Source organism: Pararge aegeria, chromosome 26 (assembly GCF_905163445.1).
Source record: "Pararge aegeria chromosome 26, ilParAegt1.1, whole genome shotgun sequence".
Taxonomy (NCBI): Eukaryota; Metazoa; Arthropoda; class Insecta; order Lepidoptera; family Nymphalidae; genus Pararge; species Pararge aegeria.
Window position 1 is genome coordinate 8,971,885 of NC_053205.1, and position 21,722 is coordinate 8,993,606.

General features: G+C 36.4%; 1 protein-coding gene across 1 annotated transcript in view; it reads right to left on the reverse strand.

Annotated features, from left to right (window-relative positions):
- The window catches only part of LOC120635175, a 96,969-nt gene that overhangs the window by 68,816 nt on the left and 6,431 nt on the right, over positions 1–21,722 (reverse strand). Inside the window, exons 5-21 of the mRNA XM_039906108.1 lie at positions 21,419–21,513; positions 20,538–20,673; positions 19,653–19,822; positions 18,167–18,364; positions 17,284–17,427; positions 16,192–16,386; positions 14,526–14,705; positions 13,162–13,284; positions 12,023–12,221; positions 11,004–11,122; positions 10,788–10,875; positions 8,491–8,636; positions 6,664–6,790; positions 4,453–4,879; positions 2,277–2,436; positions 543–936; positions 92–273 (exon numbers count right to left, since the gene is read on the reverse strand). Of these exons, the coding sequence (XP_039762042.1) occupies positions 92–273; positions 543–936; positions 2,277–2,436; positions 4,453–4,879; positions 6,664–6,790; positions 8,491–8,636; positions 10,788–10,875; positions 11,004–11,122; positions 12,023–12,221; positions 13,162–13,284; positions 14,526–14,705; positions 16,192–16,386; positions 17,284–17,427; positions 18,167–18,364; positions 19,653–19,822; positions 20,538–20,673; positions 21,419–21,513 (3,083 nt within the window). The remainder of the gene's footprint in view (positions 1–91; positions 274–542; positions 937–2,276; positions 2,437–4,452; positions 4,880–6,663; positions 6,791–8,490; positions 8,637–10,787; positions 10,876–11,003; positions 11,123–12,022; positions 12,222–13,161; positions 13,285–14,525; positions 14,706–16,191; positions 16,387–17,283; positions 17,428–18,166; positions 18,365–19,652; positions 19,823–20,537; positions 20,674–21,418; positions 21,514–21,722) is intronic.

A 21,722-nucleotide genomic window follows, 5' to 3' on the forward strand; every position in this document is an offset into this window, starting at 1 on the left:
GAAATAAATGAATTTTATTTTTTTTATTTTATTATCGGACCACCAAGTTACACTAAACATTTATGAAATAAAAATAAAATAAACAACTCACAGAGTTAACCAGTTCAATAACATCCTCGCCCCTATTCCTCCTCACCGCGTATCTCACAACATCATTCAAAACGGTACAGCAATCTTCCATATAAGGTTGCATCAGCACGTACGGACGTTTTACTAGACGATCGTATACCGCCGGCATGAAATCTCTTAAGAATTTCAGACCATTTTTTTTGTCTAAAACAAATACAATCTGGACTTTAAACTACATATCATACCGTAAAGTGATATAAGATTTACTTTTGCCCGAATTAAAACAATTCATATTTCCATACTAATATTATATTATAGAAGAATTATAGGATAGAAGCAGGCGCTACTTTGCGGAATTGCATGATATGTTACGAAAATTAAGCTTAATTTGCTATACTCCGCGAAAAGCAGGAGAATCTGTATGGTGCAATTTAAAAATATCTTCAATCAAAAAGAAACATTTTATTGAATACCTTCTTTAACAAGCGCCGCGACGTCTTCATCGCTCAAAAATTTAAAAGAAACCTCAACAACGTCCGTTAAGAAAGCCATTTTGGATTTCAAATTCCTCTGAATATAACCCGAAGCGTTCAACTTAGATATCCAATCCGCCCAGCGCTTTACATCATCTGTGAACTCCATCAAAATCGGTGCAGACTTTTCCTTCCACCATACATTCACCATGATTCTTAGCGCGTGTAGAACATCGTGGTTCGCTTCGAAAGAGTATTTTTCTATGTCTTGAGTTATTTGCCGTACAGGTTGATCTTTGAACCAAGCTGGTATTTTTGTTAAGGAGACACATTTTGACAGCTTTTTGTCAAATTTAATGACATTTTCCGGGGTTAATGTTGTCATTTCTATATGCTGAAATAGTAAAAATGGCATTTTTAATAAAATTCAAAATATTCAAAATTCATTTATTTCAAGTAGGCCTAATACAAGCACTTTTGAAACGTCAAGTCTGTCCGTGTGTAGTGACTCTACCACCGGTTCGGAAGGCAGATTCTACCGAGAAGAAGCCGGCAAGAAACTCAGCAGTTGCTCTTTTCCAATACAAACAATTTACATTTTAAAATTCATTTTTCTGTCTTGTGAGAGATGAAAGCGGAGCCGGACGCTTCAAAGCAACCTTGTCATTAAGAAATTCATCAATTGTATAATAACCTCGATGTAATAAATGTGTTTTAACACATTCTTTAAACTAATGCATTGGTAGGTCCAAAATTACCTTAGGAATCATATTATAAAAGCGTATACTCGATCCCACAAATGACTTCTGCACCTTTCGCAGACGATATGCAGATGTCACTAATTTATGACCATTTCTTGTAAGTTGACTGTTTATGTCCACTTTTTGTTTATAAAGACTAATATGTTGTCTTACAAATACTATATTGTTATAAATATATTGTGAGGCTACCGTAAGGATACCTATTTCTTTAAATTTTTCACAGTGGGATTCACGTGATTTAAGTTTATGTATTGACTGTACAGCTCTTTTCTGCAATATGAATATAGTTTCAATATCTTTGCCCCATAATAAGATCCCGTAAGACATCACACTATGAAAGTACGCAAAGTAAAACAAGTCTTGCCGTTTCAACGTCATACTATAATTTACTATATTATTATTTATTTATATGTAATAGGTGCGGTAGCGCATTGGTTAGAAGAAGCTCGACTTCACTTTCGGGGGTCCGATTTCGAATCCCAGCAATTGATTAAGTTAATGGAAACTATAACAATACTGAGGAAAATGTTTGTGTGATGAATATGAATGTTTCTTAGTTAATGGGTGTTTATCTGTATATTATAAGTATTTATGTGTCTTATAGCCTTTCCAATGGAATGCTATGGGCTACTGAATTAAGATAATGTATATTGGAAGCGGTGATAGCCCAATGGGGGGGGGGGGGGAGCACGCACCTAAAAATAAAATATCACTTGCTACAACGGTGACGGAAAACATCGTATCCATAATATTCTCAAAAGGTGTGTGGAGTCCACCAATCCGCACTGGGCTAGCATGGTGGACCCCTAACCCCTTCTCATTGTGGGAGGAGACCCGCGCCCAGTAGTGGGTGGTAATGGGTGGTAATGGGTTGATATTTAGGCGCTTGTTTTCCGACATGGGATTTAGTAAATGGTATATCAAAAAAGGTATGGTATTAGCTATGGTATTGATATGAATTTTTAATACATACGTAGTTATCGTCGATCTGCCGTATGACGTCGAAATATTCGCAATAAAAATCGAATTGCGTTTCAGTATCGAAGTTGTCATGATGATCCGTTTGGGACACGTAGTAACGTCGTTCCATTATCTTTCTCAAAAAGTTGTCCTCCAGGAACGCTTGCTTAACTCTGTAATATTTTAAGATGCGTTAAATAGTGAATTTTACCGAATACCGTTGATAGATAGCTAACTATTTAACTGAATTGAGAGATGGTGATAACAAAAAAAATACCTGGCTAAGTTTGTTGTGAGCTCTTCTTAGAGACCAGGGCGCGTTTGGAACCCTCGTAGCTTTAGATTTTTACTAACGAATGTAACCGTGTTTCGTTGGGATACATAAATGTGTAATTCGGTGAAACCACTGATCGTATATCAATAGCTAAATTATAACTCAACTGTGAGATGGTGATAACAAAAAAATACCTGGCTAAGTTTGTTGTGAGCTCTTAGACCAGGCGCGTTTGGAACCCGCCCAGCTTTTGATTTTAATTAACGAATGTAGCCGTGTTTCTTTGTGATACATAAATAAATACATTGATATAAAATTATAAAAGTTGTTACAGTAATTTTATAAAGTGGGTAAATAATTAAAAGTTTGATAACTATAAATTCATATTTGCCGGATATTTTATTAAATTGATTAGGTTTTGAACAAATAGGCTGATAATTTTTATTTAATTAATAAATAGTTTTCTAGAAACAATTAAAAATTATATTTGATTTAAGAACCGAAGTTCATGACATTGAGTTGGTGGGTATTTCGATATAAATACGGCTGCATTATCGATACACTCCAGTCCTTCATGGACTCGAACGATGCAAAGATATAGATTGTTATATATATATTTATTTTTATTTGGTAACTGCTCTACTCTTGTGTACAACCTAACCCTTAAGTCTGTGTTTTTTTCCCCTTTCCTATGTTGGGTTGCCTGGCAGAGATCGCTTTTTAGCGACAAGGCCGCCCATTGTAACTGTGTTTTATGTTTTATTGTTGTTTTTTGATTATAATTAAATTTCTGTAAGGTGTACAATAAAGTGTATTTTCATTTCATTTCATTTCTGATACCTCCCGGTGTCTTAGTCGTTATCAAATTATTATTTCAGAAAAAATATTAATTGGGCATTCCTTTCACGCTGCGAACAGTCTTAATAAATATACTAGCGGTCCCTCGCGTCTTTGTCCGCGGATAAACAACCTTCAAACATAGACATAATGCTGTTGCGGACTTTTTTTGAACTTTTTTTTTTTAAGTTATTATGCATGATTTTATTGTAACCTTAATCGGTCATGCAGCACGCAGCGGATGCTCTCAAAGGAAAATAACTCTGATTTTGACACATTCTTCATTGGTGCTGTGCTCCTATTGGTCTTAGCGCGATGATATAGCCTTTAGCCATTTCCTCGATAAATGGGCTATCCAACACTGAACGAGTTTTTCGATTCGGACCACTAGTTCCTGAGATCATCGCGTTCAATTAAACAAACAAACAAACGCAGGACTAGGATTTCCGCAAAATAAAACAACTATAACTTCGGGCAGAGTAACACCCTGGTTCAATCTCACACTTATAATGTCCGCTTATTTATTTTACTACCCTATTTATAGTATTTTCATCAATGTATCAAATCAACATTTAATATTGATTTGACAGCCGATTGGCGCAGTGGGCAGCGACCCTGCTTTCTGAGTCCAGGGCCGTGGGTTCGATTCCCACAACTGGAAAATGCTTGTGTGATGAACATGAATGTTTTTCAGTGTCTGGGTGTAACACATCTGTATATTATAAGTATTTATGTGTATTATATTCATAAAAATATTCATCAGCTGTCTTATTACCCATAACACAAGCTACGCTTGCTTTGGGGCTAGATGGCGATGTGTGTATTGTCGTATAGCTTATACTATTTGATTAGTTAGTGTAATATTTCATGATTACATAAATAACCAATTATTGGAATATCAATATAATAATTAAATGAACATAAAACAGTATCTTGCAATAATCATGTGCCAACTACGTCACGCCCGTCGGGTGCCTATTGGGTACTTGTTAACACTCTTTAGCTTTGTATATTAGTATATATTTTTTTTATTACCGTCCCGTTGCCTATTGTTTACTTTCATGCATTTTACACTGACCTTTCTTCATCGACCCCAAAAACTTTCGTTACAGCCATGAACATCTTCAAGTTGATCTTCTTTCCTTCCATTGCGACGATTCTGAGAAACAAATCAAAAACTTCCTCCGTTTCCAATACTCCGTTTTTCGTGTCCAAAATCCGTTTCACGACCTCCATAGCGATTGTACATCTCGTTGCATTTTTTGTTTTCGACGAAAGCAGTATTTTGAATGTGTTGTTTATGAAATCTTGCATATCGGTCGTAGAGAACAATCCTATTTTGTCGATCAATAAATCCGATGCCGTTTTCATTACTTCGATATCACGAATTTCAGAGTACAGAATTTTTGCAATAACTCTGCGTAGATATTTCTGACATAACGAATTGTTGTCTTGGAGATGGTTCAGTAGAAACTCTGCTATGTTTAAATGGGATTGATTTGTAACTGTAAACGGAAAAAGAAAATTACACAGCTTACTAGTTGTTGCCCGCGACTTTTTCAGAGTTTATTTTGTGTTTTTTGAAACCGACAGAAACCCTATATAAATAAACTAGCGGACCCCAGCGCCATCTGTCGGGCTGATTTGTGAATCTAAACCATCCAGGGTGCCACCTAAACGCATACTAAAAAAATCATTCTTTAAATCAATCATTCAAATCGGTCCAGCCGTTTAGGAGTTCAGTGACATACACACGCACACAAGAAATATATATATAAAGATAAAATCAATAAATATACTACGGCAATACACACATCGCCATCTAGCGTAGAAGTAAGCGTAGCTTGTGTTATGGGTACTAAGATGACTGATGAATATTTTTTTTATGAATAAAATACACATAAATACTTATAATATACAGATAAACACCCAGACACTGAAAAATATTCATGTTCTTCACACAAACATTTTCCAGTTGTGGGAATCGAACCCACGACCTTCGACTCAGAAAGCAGGGTCGCTGCCCACCGCGCCACTCGGCCGTTGATGTTTCCGGAATAAAACGTATCCTATGGCAAGTTGCGGTGAAGTGGGAGGCTAGTACCAGTCGGCCTTACAAAATGCCAACCTCACCTGCCCGTGGTGGACCCTGCCGTCTAACCGACGAGGGTCTGGCGACCGACAAGTGGCGGTATAACCACTTCGAATTGGCTAGACTGAACAAACCCACCCATTGACATCTTGGAGATGTCTCTTAAAAAGTTCGAAGTTTGTATTAAACGTAAGCTTATAGAAAAGTCCTATTCTAGTATAAAAGACTACCGATAAAAAAAGCTTGGGTGTGAATTATTGCTCTAACCAGGTCTTCTAATAATTTTACAATGTGAGATGGTGATAACAAAAAAAAACACCCGGCTAAGTTTGCTGTGGGCTTCTTAGACCAGGACGCGTTTGGTACCCTCGTAGCTTAAGTTTTAAGTTTACGAATATGGTTATCGCCATCATCTCACTACCGTGTAATTCTCATGTAATGTACGCATCAAAAGTGCCACCTATGGGCCTACTTTAATAAAGATATTTTTGACTTTGACTTTGCAAAATTTCATAGAGATACGTTAAGCGTCCGAGGAAGTACTACCATGTTTATTTCTGCCGCTAAGCAGTATTGTTGCAATGCTGAGTTCCGATGTGGAGAGCGATGGATATAGGCGATGGTTGTCCACCCACCATCAGGTGGGCCATCTGACCTGTCCGTCAATTGTTAACATAAAAAAAAACAAAGTCACGGCCAACTAGTCGTTATATACAACGTGTAACCGAATTACGAAATAATGTTGAAGGATGCATAAGTAAATCCCATAAGGAATCACCCCGTAGAAATATTAAATCAAAAGAAGTATATTTATTTTTCTATACAAACTAATACAAAAAATTCCAAGTGTTTACTTTTGACATTCCAAGTGTTTACTTTTGACAACCCTATTGAAGATTAGAGACCGACACGCGCATAGTAAGTACCTACGCTACGCGACGCGTATACAATAATGTGGCATGTGATGTTAGGGCCGTATCTGATTTCTTTCGGTAAAGCTAAGGCAGTTTACTCAAAAACTATTAGGTTTTCAGTTTCACAGATAAGTACGAGACAGTACGTTATGTACCTCTACGCCTGTGAAGTATATTATATCGGTTTTTATTTACACGTTGTATATATTGGTTTATCACGCATTCAGATAAAGCTGTGATGCAAAGTTAGTACTGTCGCTTTACGCAAGTTTCCATAACTTACAGTAACTCTCGTTTGGTATGACGTTATCCAAAATATTTTCCAAAATCGCTCCGTCAGCTTCCAGCAACACTGCTATCGCTTTTAGAAGCGTTTTCCGAGATCTATACGACTTCTCTTCTTCGGTATACTAAAACGTAAGTTTTTTATATGTATTAATAAATAATATACAGTAAGCAATTATGACTTTAAAAAAAACAATTAATAAACAAAACTAAAGAAAACATTTCATCATTATATTATGTCTATATATATAAAAGAGAAAGTGTGTGGGTATGTTCCGTATAGGCTCCGAAACGGCTGGACCGATTTCAATGAAACTTTCAGGGAATCTCCGGATTGACCTGGCGAGTAATCCTGTAAAGTTTGGAGCACTCCTATTATTGAACTGTCGAACTGTCAAATACAGCTGTTATTTACTATGATGATATTCTATTGTTGGGTGTACATGGGTGTAGATAATGATCTTCACCCGCTCGAGAAGAGAATAGAAGAGAATGAATACGGAGAGAAATAAATGATTTAATATATTATGAGACTTAAATTAAAAATTTAATGATGTAAGTTTATTGTTTAAATAAAATAAAGCAAAATCTAGCCCGGCGAAGCGGGCTGGGTACGCTAGTACTTTATGAAATGATTATGCAAATGGACAGCAATTAAGAATAACGACCGTCTATCTCTGGTGCTGAAGCGGAACTGAACTCCGTTTGGCGTCGTCCGAGTAGGCCACGCATAGTATGTACGTAGTATGCATAAAGCAGGTAGATAAATAAGTAAATAAATAAATAAATATACTACGACAATACACACATCGCCATCTAGCCCCAAAGTAAGCGTAACTTGTGTTATGGGTACTAAGATAACTGATGAATATTTTTTTATGAATATAATACACATAAATACTAATAATATACAGATAAACACGCAGACACTGAAAAACATTCATGTTCATCACACAAACATTTTCCAGTTGTGGGAATCGGACCCACGACCTTGGACTCAGAAAGCAGGGTTGCTGCCCACTGCGCCACTTGGCCGTCTTGATGGCATACAATGGAAAAATTCCCCTCTAATACGAGCTATATAAAATAATTTGGGTATGCAGTGCTTTTGTGCATCTATGAAGTGCACGCCACTGCTTCACACACCTTTCCTTCAACGTTAAAGAAAAATATAAATTAATTTAAAATGCAAGTAACTCAGAAATGTTAGAGGAGCTTGCCGGGGATCGAACTCACTAAAATGACCTCTAACCACTAAACTATCACCGCTAATCTCACGCTATACGAGTTATATTAAAATGTAGGGTAGGCAGTGCTTTTATACCTTTATAAAGTGAATGAATGAATGAATGAACACACTTTTATTGTACACCACAGAGAAAATTTACAGAGATACAAATACAACAGCACAATAAGGTAGAACTTTCAATTTGGCGGCCTTATCGCTAAATAGCGATCTCTTCCAGGCAACCAAAGGTATACAAGAAAATGCTATACGAAATTAGTAGGTGGTACAACAAACATTAGTGAAATATTAGGATTTAAAACTAAATTAACATAAAATATACATAAAACATAGTACATATTCAAACATATAACATATTAAAGATATGTACAAAAATATAAAATATATACCATACATATATACAAACATATAAACATACAAAAAAGCTACTAAAAATACATAATTAAAAAATCTATAAAAAAATAAAAGAATTCTCAAAAATATGTAGAATACGAAATAAACAAAATATAATACAGTGATCATTCCCATCAAGTGCATGCCACTGCTCGTAGTAAAACATTATCAGCGGCCTCTACTCACCCTTATCAACTCGTTCGCACACACTCCGTCACAAAGCGAGACAGCGGCGCGTATGACGTCATCGTTTACCTCACAGTGCGAGAGGGACACAACTACTCTCAGTAATGCCGTTTGCAAGATACGCTCCGGATCCTTCCTTGTAGTCACTGCAAAGTCAAATTATTATAAAGCTACATTAAAATAACTATATACGAATACATAAAAATTGCACAAATATGAAAAATATATGAAACCAGCAAAGTCAAAGTCAAAGTCAAAAATATCTTTATTCAAGTAGTGAGATGATGGCGATAACCACATTCGTAAACTTAAAACTAAAGCTACGAGGGTTCCAAACGAGTCCTGGTCTAAGAAGAAGCCCACTACAAACTTAGCCGGGTGTTTTTTTTTTGTTATCACCATCTCACAATGTCATTTTAAATCAACAGAAGAGCAACCTGGTTAGAGCAATAATTTACACCCAAGCTTTTTTATCGTTTACGTAGTCCTTTATACTATAATAGGACTTTTCTATAAGCTTACGTTTATTACAAACTTTGAACTTTTTAAGAGACATCTCCGAGATGACAATTGGTAGTTTATTGTAGAATTGTATGCAATTTCCTTCAAACGAATTATGAATTTTATGTAACCTAGTATATTGCACTGTAAGTTTATTCTTACTTCTAATGTTTAAATTATTGCAGTCACATTTTTTCTTAAATTTAGCTATGTTTTTATGAACGTACATTAAATTTTCAAATATGTACTGACTATACACTGTCAGCTTTTGCCTGCGGCTTCGCTCACGTTAAGTTCATTTTACAAAGGTTTAAAAAAAATGTCTTGCTGCTAATAGAAAGATATGAACGTAAATTATTTAAAAAATCAGAAACATTCAGATAATTTTTTCACCCCTATTTGATGTCTTTAAGGGGAGGTAAATTTGTGAAACACGTATTTCTTTATTTTTAATCGAAAACCTAAAATCAAAGTTTTATGGATGTAACTTAAAAATTAAATTCTAAAGTGTAGGATTTTATACAAACTTTCATCCCCCATTTACCCTCTTAGGGTTGGAATTTTCAAAAATCCTTCTCAAATATTTAAAACAATAGACTTCTCCATAATTTGGACGAATGGTTAAAGAGATAATACAAGATAGATATGGAAATACGACCATATCTTAATATTTTGAGTGATATTATTTCTATTAGACGGTTTTTTTTTATGTTTAACATGTCAGTCTATTTAGAAATAATCAAGGCAATCAATCATTTAGAAATAATAAGGCTTATATCAGGTTGGAACTCCCGAAGGGCCGAATATTTTTATATACTAAATAATAACATTACATATTGGATAGAAGCAGACGTTACTTTGCGGAATTCAAAGATATAGTGTGCAAATTACGCTTAATTTTCGCGGTATACATCAAATACCGCGAAAAGCAGGAAAATCTGTAAGGTGTAATTTATAATTTCTTCAATCTTTATACTACATACGAAACATTGCATACAATTCTACAATAAACTACCCATTGACATCTAGGAGATGTCACTTAAAAAGTTTGTACAAACATAAGCTCATAAAAAGTCCTTTTATAGTATAATGGACTATGATGTTGGAAAAGAGCAACTGCTGAGTTTCTTGCCGGCTTCTTCTCGGTAGAATCTGCCTTCCGAACCGGTGGTAGAGTCACTACAAACAGACAGACTTGACGTTTCAAAAGTGCTTGTATTAGACCTACTTGAAATAAATGAATTTTGAATTATGTAACCGAATAAAAAGCTTGGGTGTGAATTATTGCTCTAACCAGGTTCTTCTAGTAATTTTAAATGACAATGTGAGATGGTGATAACAAAAAAAACCTCGGTTGGAAACCTCGTAGCTTTCGTTATAAATTTACGAATATGGTTATCGCCATCATCTCACTACCGTGTAATTCTCATGTAATGTACGCATCAAAAGTGCCACCTATGGGCCTACTTGAATAAAGATATTTTTGACTTTGTCAACAATTATTCATTGTAATAATCAACATATGATGTTACTCCGGTGTCGGAGCAAAGCGTGGATAATATTGCCGAAGATCTGATTGGTTCACGTCTTCATCGGAAGGGAAACCAGACCAGGAAAAAATTCAGAAATTATAAATTCTCAAATTTTCCCTCTGCCGGGAATCGAACTAGGAGCTCCAACATAAAAAACAACACAAAAGGTAACTAAAGTATTCCTCAGGAATTTTTAAATCCCAAAATAAACGGACGAAGTCACAGGCAACATTAAGTATTAAGAAAAATAGCTATAATACTTACTACTCGCAGTAATTACAGTTAACAGCATATTTAAAGCACTCGACTCTTCACGCTTTATGGCTGAATAGAGAACTTCTTGTAAATTCAACTGAAAAGTAAAAAAAAAAAAAGTATAAGTTAAAAAAGTATTTTCATTGAAGTGTTTTTTTTTACATGAATTGATAGATATAAAAAGTTTAATTATTTACCCACTTTATAAATATACTGTAACATTACCTTCAGTATTCCTTCGTGATGCGGTACATCCAACATAAGGGCATCATTTAATTTATAGATCAGTAAATTATCTGAGTTTGATTCTCCGTCAGCCAACTCCCACTGTTTTCCATATTTACCTGAAAATACAAAATATTTGATAAGTGCGTACAGAGTACTAAGCTAAGCAACTGCATAATGTCATCTGAAATACCCATTTATATATAAACCTCGAGTGTAAACGATATTCTCCTTAATTTCTAAATTAAACTATATTAAAAAAAAAAAAAAGTATGCAATGCCAATGCACACATCGCCATCTAGCCCCAGAGTAAGCGTAGCTTGTGTTATGGGTACTAAGATGACTGATGAATATTTTTATGAATAATATACAAAAATACTTGTAATGCAGATAAATATGTTCCATATCAGATAATCATGTTTTCCTAATCCTTAGGTTGCCTGGCAGAGATCGCTACTAAGCGATAAGGCCGCCTTTGGTATTCTTCTTACGTCTTTTCCCTAACTTCATAGTGGTGCACAAATAAAGATTTAAATTAATAAGTAATAATAACACAAATTCTGTCTTACACAAACTTTGAGCACGCACACACAAACACACACACACACACACACAAACATACACGGAAACACGCATACTTATTTTGTATATTATAGGTTGTAATTTTTATTTCTATAAATGTTTATTATTATTATCATCTAAATTTCTTTATAACATGTCTGTCCTTTTGTATATCATTGTGTATCAGGTATGCAGGTTTCTTCACGATGTTTCCCTTCACCGTTGAAGCAAGTGATATTTTAATTGTTTAAAACACATATAACTTGGTTATGTAAAAGTTTTGAGGTGCGTGCTGGGATTCGAACTCGGTCCCCCGAAACTGAAATCGAGGTCCTACCCACTGAGCTATCACCGCTTCCAATCCAAACTTTAAAAAAGGCGTGTAACGAAGAAAATCTTGATACATAAAACAGTGTTATTTCACTGTAGACAAAAACAAATATAAATATGCGCTTACCTAAAAACATAACAATGTCCCAATGTAAAATCCTATCGCCTTTGCTAATTTTGCCTATACGCTGCGAGAGTTTTACCACTTTCTGCATAAGCTGAGTTTGGTCTTGAATAGGTACACTGTTTTCCTGCAAAAGTTTGTCCAATAGCAGCACAGCCTTGCTTAGAACTGACGAGTCACTATTGTTATTGGAAAATAATATCTGGAAAAAAATAAAAACAAATTAAAACCAGTTGCGATCATTCATCATGCATTATTTCATATTTTAAGGAAAACCAAAATTCGCCAAAAAAAAATAATAGTTTCAAAAAACTAAAAAACCAGACAAATTTCTACTACTAAAAAAAAACTAGCTTTTCTAAATAAACTAAAAGAGTTTAGTTTATTTAGAAAAGCTAGTTTTTTTTTAGTTCATATTCAACTATTATTTCTATTAGAGCAAGATTAATCAATAACACATTCACCATAGAATTTGTTAATATTAGAATTTAATTTTTTTTTTAATTTAATTATAAAAAGGGAGGTCGGTAACTAGCCATTACCGAAGCCACCCAGCCGACCAGACAAGAGTCAATTTCGGGAACCCCCAAAGCTCACTGCAGTGGCGTTCCTAAGGTCTAGAATTTGAGCAAGATTTTTTCTCAAAAGTTTCTGTGAATTCCGGTCTCTTTTTTTTATAGCGCCTGTTAATTTATTTCATAACCAGACGCGTTCCGACCAATATTTTCATTAGAAAAAAAAAAATACAATACCAACAAAAAATTTATTAGAATGGGAGCATCAAATAGAGTTCCACAGATCCATTATACTGTCTTTTATGGGTTTAGTATGAGAGATACACAAGTCTGGTTTAGGTTTCGGTGAAGTAAAGAGCTGTATTTTTTTTTCAAACAATACAGCTTTTTACAATTAACTCTCTTTACAATTAGCTCTCTTTACAATTAACTCTCTTTACAATTAACTCTCTTTACAATTAACTCTCTTTACAATTAACTCTCTTTACAATTAACTCTCTTTACAATTAACTCTCTTTACAATTAACTCTCTTTACAATTAACTCTCTTTCCAATAAACTCTCTTTACAACGCACCGGCTTTTCGGCTTGTATGGTACCGCCACCCAGATTCTCACAAGGTACTCACCTGCAGTGCTAAAACAATATCCCGGGGCAGGCATTTGGCAGCGATGTGTTCAGGCATTTCCAACAGCACCAAAGCGAATTGAAGTATCATCTCTCCATCACTACATGTGTCCAGACGCAGGTCCTGTGATAAAGGAAATATACCAATGAATATCGAAAGGGGTACAAGAATATAATTTATAATGAACTAAAAAATCCGCAGTTTTTAAAAAGGGCCGGCCAAGTGCGCGTCGCATTGTTGTATGAGAGCCCCCTTTAAATATTTAGTTAGGTATACTAAGGCCTTAGCCCATTCTCAATGTGAGATTAGACCGTGCCCTGCAGTGGGCCTGTAATGGGTTGATATGATGACGATATATTTTTAAAGTGAATAAATATTGTGTGATCATTTCCACCGTCTGTCTACCTATTGTCGTTGTCAATATCGAGTGAAAACGAGCAAAAAATCACATTTATTGTATGGGGCCCAACTTAAATATTTACGGACGGACGTACCAACTTGTAGGGGGAAAAAATTGTATACATCATCTTACCCAACTAATTTTAACTAATTCAATTGATGAAATAAATATAATAGCTTGTAATTTTCAAAACAGAGTGCCCAAAAAAAAACAAGGAATTTATATTTTTCGAAATTGTAAACCTTAATAGTTTTAAATGGTTATGTGAAATAACTGATACCTTTTATCAGGAAGAGTTCTGTAGGGTCTGATAACAATATATAAACGAAATACTTATATCATAATAATTAACCTAAATACTTTACATACATATATAACTTAACACCTTATTCTAATTTACCAATAACAATTTGAACATACAAACATTCACACAAACATACATATCAACATTCACAAACTTACATTTACGATCGTACCTACCGGTGTAATTCAACAATAGTCCATACCGATCTCGCAGTTGAAACGCACAAACTGCCGACTGGTATTATGACGTCGTCGTTTGCATGTAGGTAGTCGGTACACTAACCGCGTGCCGGCAGTCCGCTATTGGATTCGTGCATCAGTCGTGTCGCTCAATGTAAAACGAATGTTATTGTGTTTCTTATCGGCCCTAAACAATATTGTAAATATCGGAGTAAAGTGATTCTGAACTACAAGTGTGTTTAACATTTAAAACAAACCTAAACATCATCGGAAGATCATAACTCACAACGCATTGCCCCCCTAAAGTTCCATAAGCTTTAACACAAGAATCGGAAGATTTTAGCTTAGTTTTCGGTTCAACCGTTTTAAATTAATTTATTATATTTTGTATCAATTGATAAAGAAAACTGTATTTTAGATAAATTATATAAAATCTAAGTTTTCACCTCTAGGAATTAAATAATGTTATTATTATTCTTACCTCATAAACTTCACCCGCATACAAGCCGCAGCAAATGGCCGCCGGCACCGCTTGCGTGTGCGTGCGGGCGCACTTGTGCAGAGCTCGCGCCAGTAGCGAGCACGGCAAGTCGCTTGCCGAGTTCAAACGCAGCACTGCCAGCAAAAGGGAAAAAAGCTCTGGCATTGCATCTGGGAGGGGCTGGAATACAGATTATTTCAACCGACTAAAGATAAAGAAGGATCTCAACTAAAAAATATATCCCTACTAATATTATAAATGTCAATGTAAGTTTGTGTCATGCAAAAACTACTTAACCGATCCTCATGAAACTTTGTACACATATTTTTGGAAGTGTTAAAAGTAATATAGGATACTTTTTATCCCGACATTATGCTCGGTTCCTTTGGGAGAGGGGATGAAAGTGTTCGACGATTTTACGCCATAACTCCGACAAATTATAACCGATTTAAATAATTATTTTTGTACTATACAGGTTATAATGTGTTTAATTTTGTCCAAACTTTGTGTAATCTGATGAATGTGGTTGGAGTTAGAGGACAGAACTCATCAGCGGCCAGCATCAAACCCCTCATTTAGGCTTAGCGATACTGAAAACTTTAAAAAAAAAAAAAAAAAAACAAACGCAGACGAAGTCGCGGGCTACCGCTAGTATTTATATATGTCGGGGATTCTTGTCGACATCGCCGTTATCGTTCACGGTTCTAGTGGGCGTCATTAAGCATAAATACAAGCACTAAAGAATGGTCACCGTTTCATACAATTTAATTCTTCAGTTACAATATTGCACTATATGGAATCGAACTACTAAACGGAGCAGCGGGTTCGCGACACCAACTTCCCTCCACTATTCTAAATATTAGTAAAGAACCCAAAATGATCCACCTCGATTCAAAAATGCATGTCGCAGAAACCAGCTTGTCAGCCACACGACACTCAATATGGCGCCTCGACCCCGCTCTGGGCTTACTCAACTCTGATTGGACGATAATTTTGACACAATTTAGTAAATTTAAATTAATCAATGACTTTTAAACCTAATATTATCATGTAATAAATTAAATTAAATTAAGATTTAACATAGTGTTTTTTAGTTAACAAACGACATCTCCGACTACTTTTCCTCCGACATATATATATATATATATATATATATACCACGACAATGCACTCTTCACAATCTCATATGCATTGCATGAGATAATTTGTTATTTAATAACTTCTATGCGACGTTTAATATTAATATTCATGAATAAATAAATAATACAAAATATACTACGACAATACACACATCGCCATCTAGCCCCAAAGTAAGCGTAGCTTGTGTTATGGGTACTAAGATAGCTGATGAATATTTTTAATAATAATATACATAAATACTTATAATATACAAATAAACACCCAGACACTGAAAAACATTCATGTTCATCACACAAATATTTTCCAGTTGTGGGATCCGAACCCACGACCTTCGACTCAGAAAGCAGGGTCGCCCACTGCGCCACTCGGCCGTCAAATAGAATAAATGACTATTGACTTGATATAGATAAATACATCTGTGAAAATTTCAACTGTCTAACCACGGTTCATGAGATACAGCCTGGTGACAGACGGACAGACCGACAACGGAGTCTTAGTAGAGTCCCGTTTTAAACATCACACTTACATTTCCATCGGCTTCTAGATAGTTCTCCACCACGAGTGTTATATACTCCAGCACGTCATGCAACACGTATATAGAGTTCTCGAGGACAATGTCGTCTGTGTTGCTCTCAGTATCGAACACATCGCGCCATATCTTAGCGCAGTGTTCTTTAGTGGAAGGCCGTACTGATTCCGCGATCAGGAAGTTTGTTATCGACTGAAAATATAAAAAAAAGATCATTAGGAGAAATTATATAAAACTAGCGGACCCCAGCGCCATCTGTCGGGCTGATTTGTGAATCTAAACCATCCAGGGTGCCACCCAAACGCATACTAAAAAAATCATTCAAATCGGTCCAGCCGTTTAGGAGGAGTTCAGTGACTAAGTGAGTCAGTGATAAAGATATATTGGGTGGGTAAGTTATTGGTGTTTAAGATGTTGTTATAAATAAAACATTGTAAGTTTATTTATGACAACCCTATGAAAGATAAAATACCTTAGGGCCGTATCTGATTTTCTTCTGTAAAAACTATGGCAGTGGTTAACTCAAAAACTATTAGGTTTTCTGTTTCACGGATAGGTCTCAGAGAAAGTACATAATGTACTTCTAAATCTTTTGAAGTATTATTTCAGTTCTTGTTCTTTTGCTTATTCTATATTTTATGTATATTTTGATGTTTGTGTGCAAGGTTTCTTCTCTTCATCTTCAGTTTTCATTTCTACTTATATTTTTTTCTTCAGGGATATTAATTTTTCACGCATCTCTGACTTTTTTAAGTAATGTGCGTTTTAAGCGTTAAAATATCACTTGCTCCAACGGCGAAGGATCGTGAGGAAACCTGCATGCCTGAGAGTTCTCCGTAATCCCACCATTCCGCTCTGGGCCAGCGTGGTGGACTCCGGCCTTAACCGCTTTACGTTGTGCGAGGTGACCCGTGCCCTGTAGTGAGTCGGTAATGGGTTGATATGACGAAGTTAGAGCAAGTAATACTCAATATTTTGTTGCGTGGACTTTTGAACGCATATCGTTTTTTGTGTGTCGTAGACTTTTGCAAAGAAACGCCTGTTCCTCATTGAAACTTTTTTCTTTAAAGGGGTAAAAGTGTAACTGACCTTCCTCACTTCACTGTCAGACTGCAGCAATGAGTGTACAACCACGCCCTTCTCCTTTTTGGCGGGAAAGCGATCGTAAACCAATATGGCCGACTGTAGTAGCCGTTCGCTAAACGGCAGCTTCGACTGCACGCACCAAGATACCTGAAACCATACCATTTTAAGATTGGTTATATTATACTAATAATAATAATGAGACCAACGGAAAGTGTACAGGAACTGGGAACGATCTGGTGCCAGTGTGTCAGATGGAACCACCGACTTCCGATTCCGACAATCAAAATTTTCGGCTTTCTGCTGTTCATCTTCAGGCCAAATTCAATACTGGTCTTTTGTAGGGAGTTCCATATTCCACGGTTGTGCCACTTGGGTCCAAAGCGTTTGACGCCGAGTGGCGCAGTGGGCAGCGACCCTGCTATTTGAGTCCAAGGGCGTGGGTTCGAAAATGTTTGTGTGATGAACATGAATGTTTATCAGTGTCTGGGTGTTTATATTTATGCTATAAGTATGAATGAATGAATGAATGAATGAATGAATGAATGAATGAATGAATGAATGAATGAATGAATACACTTTTATTGTACACCACAGAGAAAATTTACAGAGATACAAATACAACAGCACAATAAGGTAAGGTAAGTATTTATGTATTTTAATCATAAAAATGTATATCAGCCATCTTGGTACCCATAACACAAGCTATGCTTACTTTGGGGCTAGATGGCGATGTGTGTATTGGCTTGGTAAATTTTTTATTTATTTTATTATTAAAAAGGGTAGAAATAAGCACAGAGGTAATAAGGATAAATCTATTCTTTGTCAATAAAGAATAGTTATACAGGTTACAGGTACCTGGTTATACAGATAGTTCAATGATACTCACCGCTTCGCAGGTTTCATAGTCCACATTCCCAGCTCTCAAACTGAACTCCAGCTCTTGCATGTCGACGTGCTCGCAGAGGTCGCACGCACACGCAACTTTGCGTGCGTGCGCGTTCGTCAAAACGCGCAACGCTGTGAAACGCTCGTAGAAACGTGTCGATCTGGCTGTTCGAGGGTAGATCTCTGTTTCTATGATATTCTGAAAATTTAAAAAAAAAATGTTTTTATTCTTTATTATATTGTTTTTAGGGTTTCGTATTCAAAGTGTAAAACTGGTCCCTATAACTAAGACTCCGCTTTTCGTCCGTCTGTCGAAAGTCTGTATCACATGAACCGTGATAATTAGACAGCTGACATCTGTGTCAATGTACCCTCAACCAACATGAGGGTAGACTGCCGAAGATCTGTTTGGTGTAGAGTATGGAGGGTAGAGGTAAGGAGGATCATCTGTGTATATGAAAAAGTGTCGTCAAAATGTATTAAATTAGGATGGCGCCACATTTGCATCAAGGTAACTCTTAAAAGAAGCGCCAAATATTGTTAATTCAAATGAGAATATAAAAAAATATAAATATATATATTTATATATGTACATACTAGCGGACCTGCGCGACTTCGTCCGCGAATCAGTCGACTAAAAAAAATAGTCGTATGTCCAAATAATTCCGAGATTCCAATATAAATTAATCCTAGTGTTTCGTTACCATATTAATAACAATCTAAATATCTTGCACCACGAAATTATCGATGTTAGACAGTTTTTATAAGCAATAGCAAACAGCTTCAAACAGCTGTCATGCACGTCGTTCTCGTCGGAAGTTGGAGCTGTGCGACTCAAAAAGTGACACCAGCTTTCATTTGGTAACTTCAAAAAATAACCTACCGTTGAAACGAACACGTCGCGCGTGAACGAAACACAAAAATCATCGCATCTATCGAAAGGTCCCTGTATCTGGTGGAAGATCAGCGAGTGCAAGCAGCAGTCCAAGGTACGTACGTGCATTGTATTGTTGTTGCCTATTCGAATCGTCTAACATCGTCATCGTCAGATTCAAAATTAGGGGTCTGAATTCCCACTGTAGCACAGGCCACCAGGTGCGAGTTGCTACACCTAGCTTGATCAATTTATCGCCCTGTATACTAAATTTCATGAAAATAGTTGGAGCCGATTCCGAGATTCCATTTATATATATACAAGAATTGCTCGTTTAAAGATATAAGATATATGACGGATTTGTTGTAACTGAACTCTCTAAATAATGTTCTTATTGTGTTTTCTCTACCACGAGCGATTAAATTCTACAGGATTTGAACGGCAGGCATGATTCGTATTAAAATGGATCTGGAGATTTCCTATTTAAATGGATATCTGGCAGGATTTGAAAAAAAGCTTAACGCGGCTGATTCGAACCCAAGACCTCGTTATCTACATTTGAACATGCTAACCACTACATCAACGAGGCAGTAAATTAAAAAAATACACATACCTTAACAGTATCGACATCTGTAACTGTGTCGAACACCACTCCATACGTGGCTAGTATGGCGGGTCGCGCACTCACACTGTTGCATTTCCATAAGAGTGCGCGCGCGCACTTATCGCTCGATATACGTTCGCGGAACAATTGTGCGTACTTCTGCAGGAATTTTAGTGTCACTGGAACATATTTGGATAGAAGCAGGCGTAACTTTTTTTTGAAGTAAAATTTCTTAGGGAGTAACAGAGTAACAGATTTTTTTCTGACGGAAGTAACGCTCACGTCTGTGTAGTTTCCGCTTTTTCAAAATAATAATTTGGATTGGTCGTAAGTATATGTCATATACGAAAAAATGTGACTGCAATAATTTAAACATTAGAAGTAAGAATAAACTTACAGTGCAATATACTAGGTTACATAAAATTCATAATTCGTTTAAAGGAAATTGCATACAATTCTACAATAAACTACCAATTTACATCTTGGAGATGTCTCTTAAAAAGTTCAAAGTTTTCATTAAACGTAAGCTTATAGAAAAGTCCTATTATAGTATAAAGGACTACGTAAACGATATAAAAGCTTGGGTGTAAATTATTGCTCTAACCAGGTTGCTCTTCTAATAATTTAAAATGACATTGTGAGATGGTGATAACAAAAAAAAAAAAAAACCCGGCCAAGTTTGTTGTGGGCTTCTTCTTAGACCAGGACGCGTTTGGAACCCTCGTAGCTTTAGTTTTAAGTTTACGAATGTGGTTATCGCCATCATCTCACTACCGTGTAATTCTTATGTACGCATCAAAAGTGCCACCTATGGGCCTACTTGAATAAAGATATTTTTGACTTTGACTTTGACTTTATGATATTGATGAAAACATTCAATAAAAAAAAAATTACCTTCTTCGCACCTCCCCAGGTCTAGATACGTGACCAGTTTGTTGTAGAAGATGCTTAACTCCCGGGTCGGTAGCTCCATGCCGAAGTGTTTGAACAAGCCGCCAATGCCTTCCAGTACAGATTTGATCACTGTCACCTTAAAAGTCAAAGTCAAAGTCAAAGTCAAAAATTTATTTATTCAAGTAGGACCATGAGAATTACACGGTAGTGAGATGATGGCGATAACCACATTCGTAAACTTAGAACTTAAGCTACGTTTTTTTTCATATAAGACAAACATCAAACAGGCAAAAAACACAAGAATCGATATAGACACATCAGCGAAAGCCGCTTAATCTATATATATTAACAATAATATTATATTTTTTATTATTTTAATATATACATCATTTTAAAAGTTGTAAAAAAAAAACTCCGCGACGCCATATGTCTATCTTTTAAGGTTGACATATACGCGGAGGAAGTCGCGAGTATACAATAAATACCCAGACATTAAAAAACATTTCCATCGCACAAACATTTTCCAGTTGTGGGTATCGGACCCACTGCCTTGGAATTGGACAGAAAAATGTGCCTAATGGGGGGCTCCTATCTGCCGTCCAGGGGTGAGGTGGGGGCTCTTATCTGCCGTCCAGAGGTGGGGGGGGGCTCCCATCTGCCGTCCAGGGGTGAGGTGGGGGGCTCCCATCTGCCGTCCAGGGGTGAGGTGGGGGGCTCTTATCTGCCGTCCAGAGGTGGGGGGGAGGCTCCCATCTGCCGTCCTTTCTCCCATCTGCCGTCTAGAGGTGGGTGGGGGACTACCATCTGCCGTCTAGAAGTGAGGGGGGGCTCCGTCACCACTCGGCTCATTATCAGGGTATATCATGCTGTGATGTACTCACACTGTACTTATTGGAGTCTAGCAAGTTGAGGTACACTCTCCATATCCTTGTGATCTCATCTTCCACTGCGCTGGGGTGGTGTTCGCATATAGTGCCTGAAATTAATAAATAATATATAATGTGGAGACCGAGTTCGAGCCCCGGCACGCACCAATAACTTTTCGGAGTTATGTGCGTTTTTTAATTTAAATAGGCGACTGGCGCATTGGGTAGCGACCCTGCTTTCTGAGTCCAAGGCCGTGGGTTCGATTCCCGCAACTGGAAAATGTTTGTGTGATGAGCATTAAGTGTTTTTCAGTGTCTG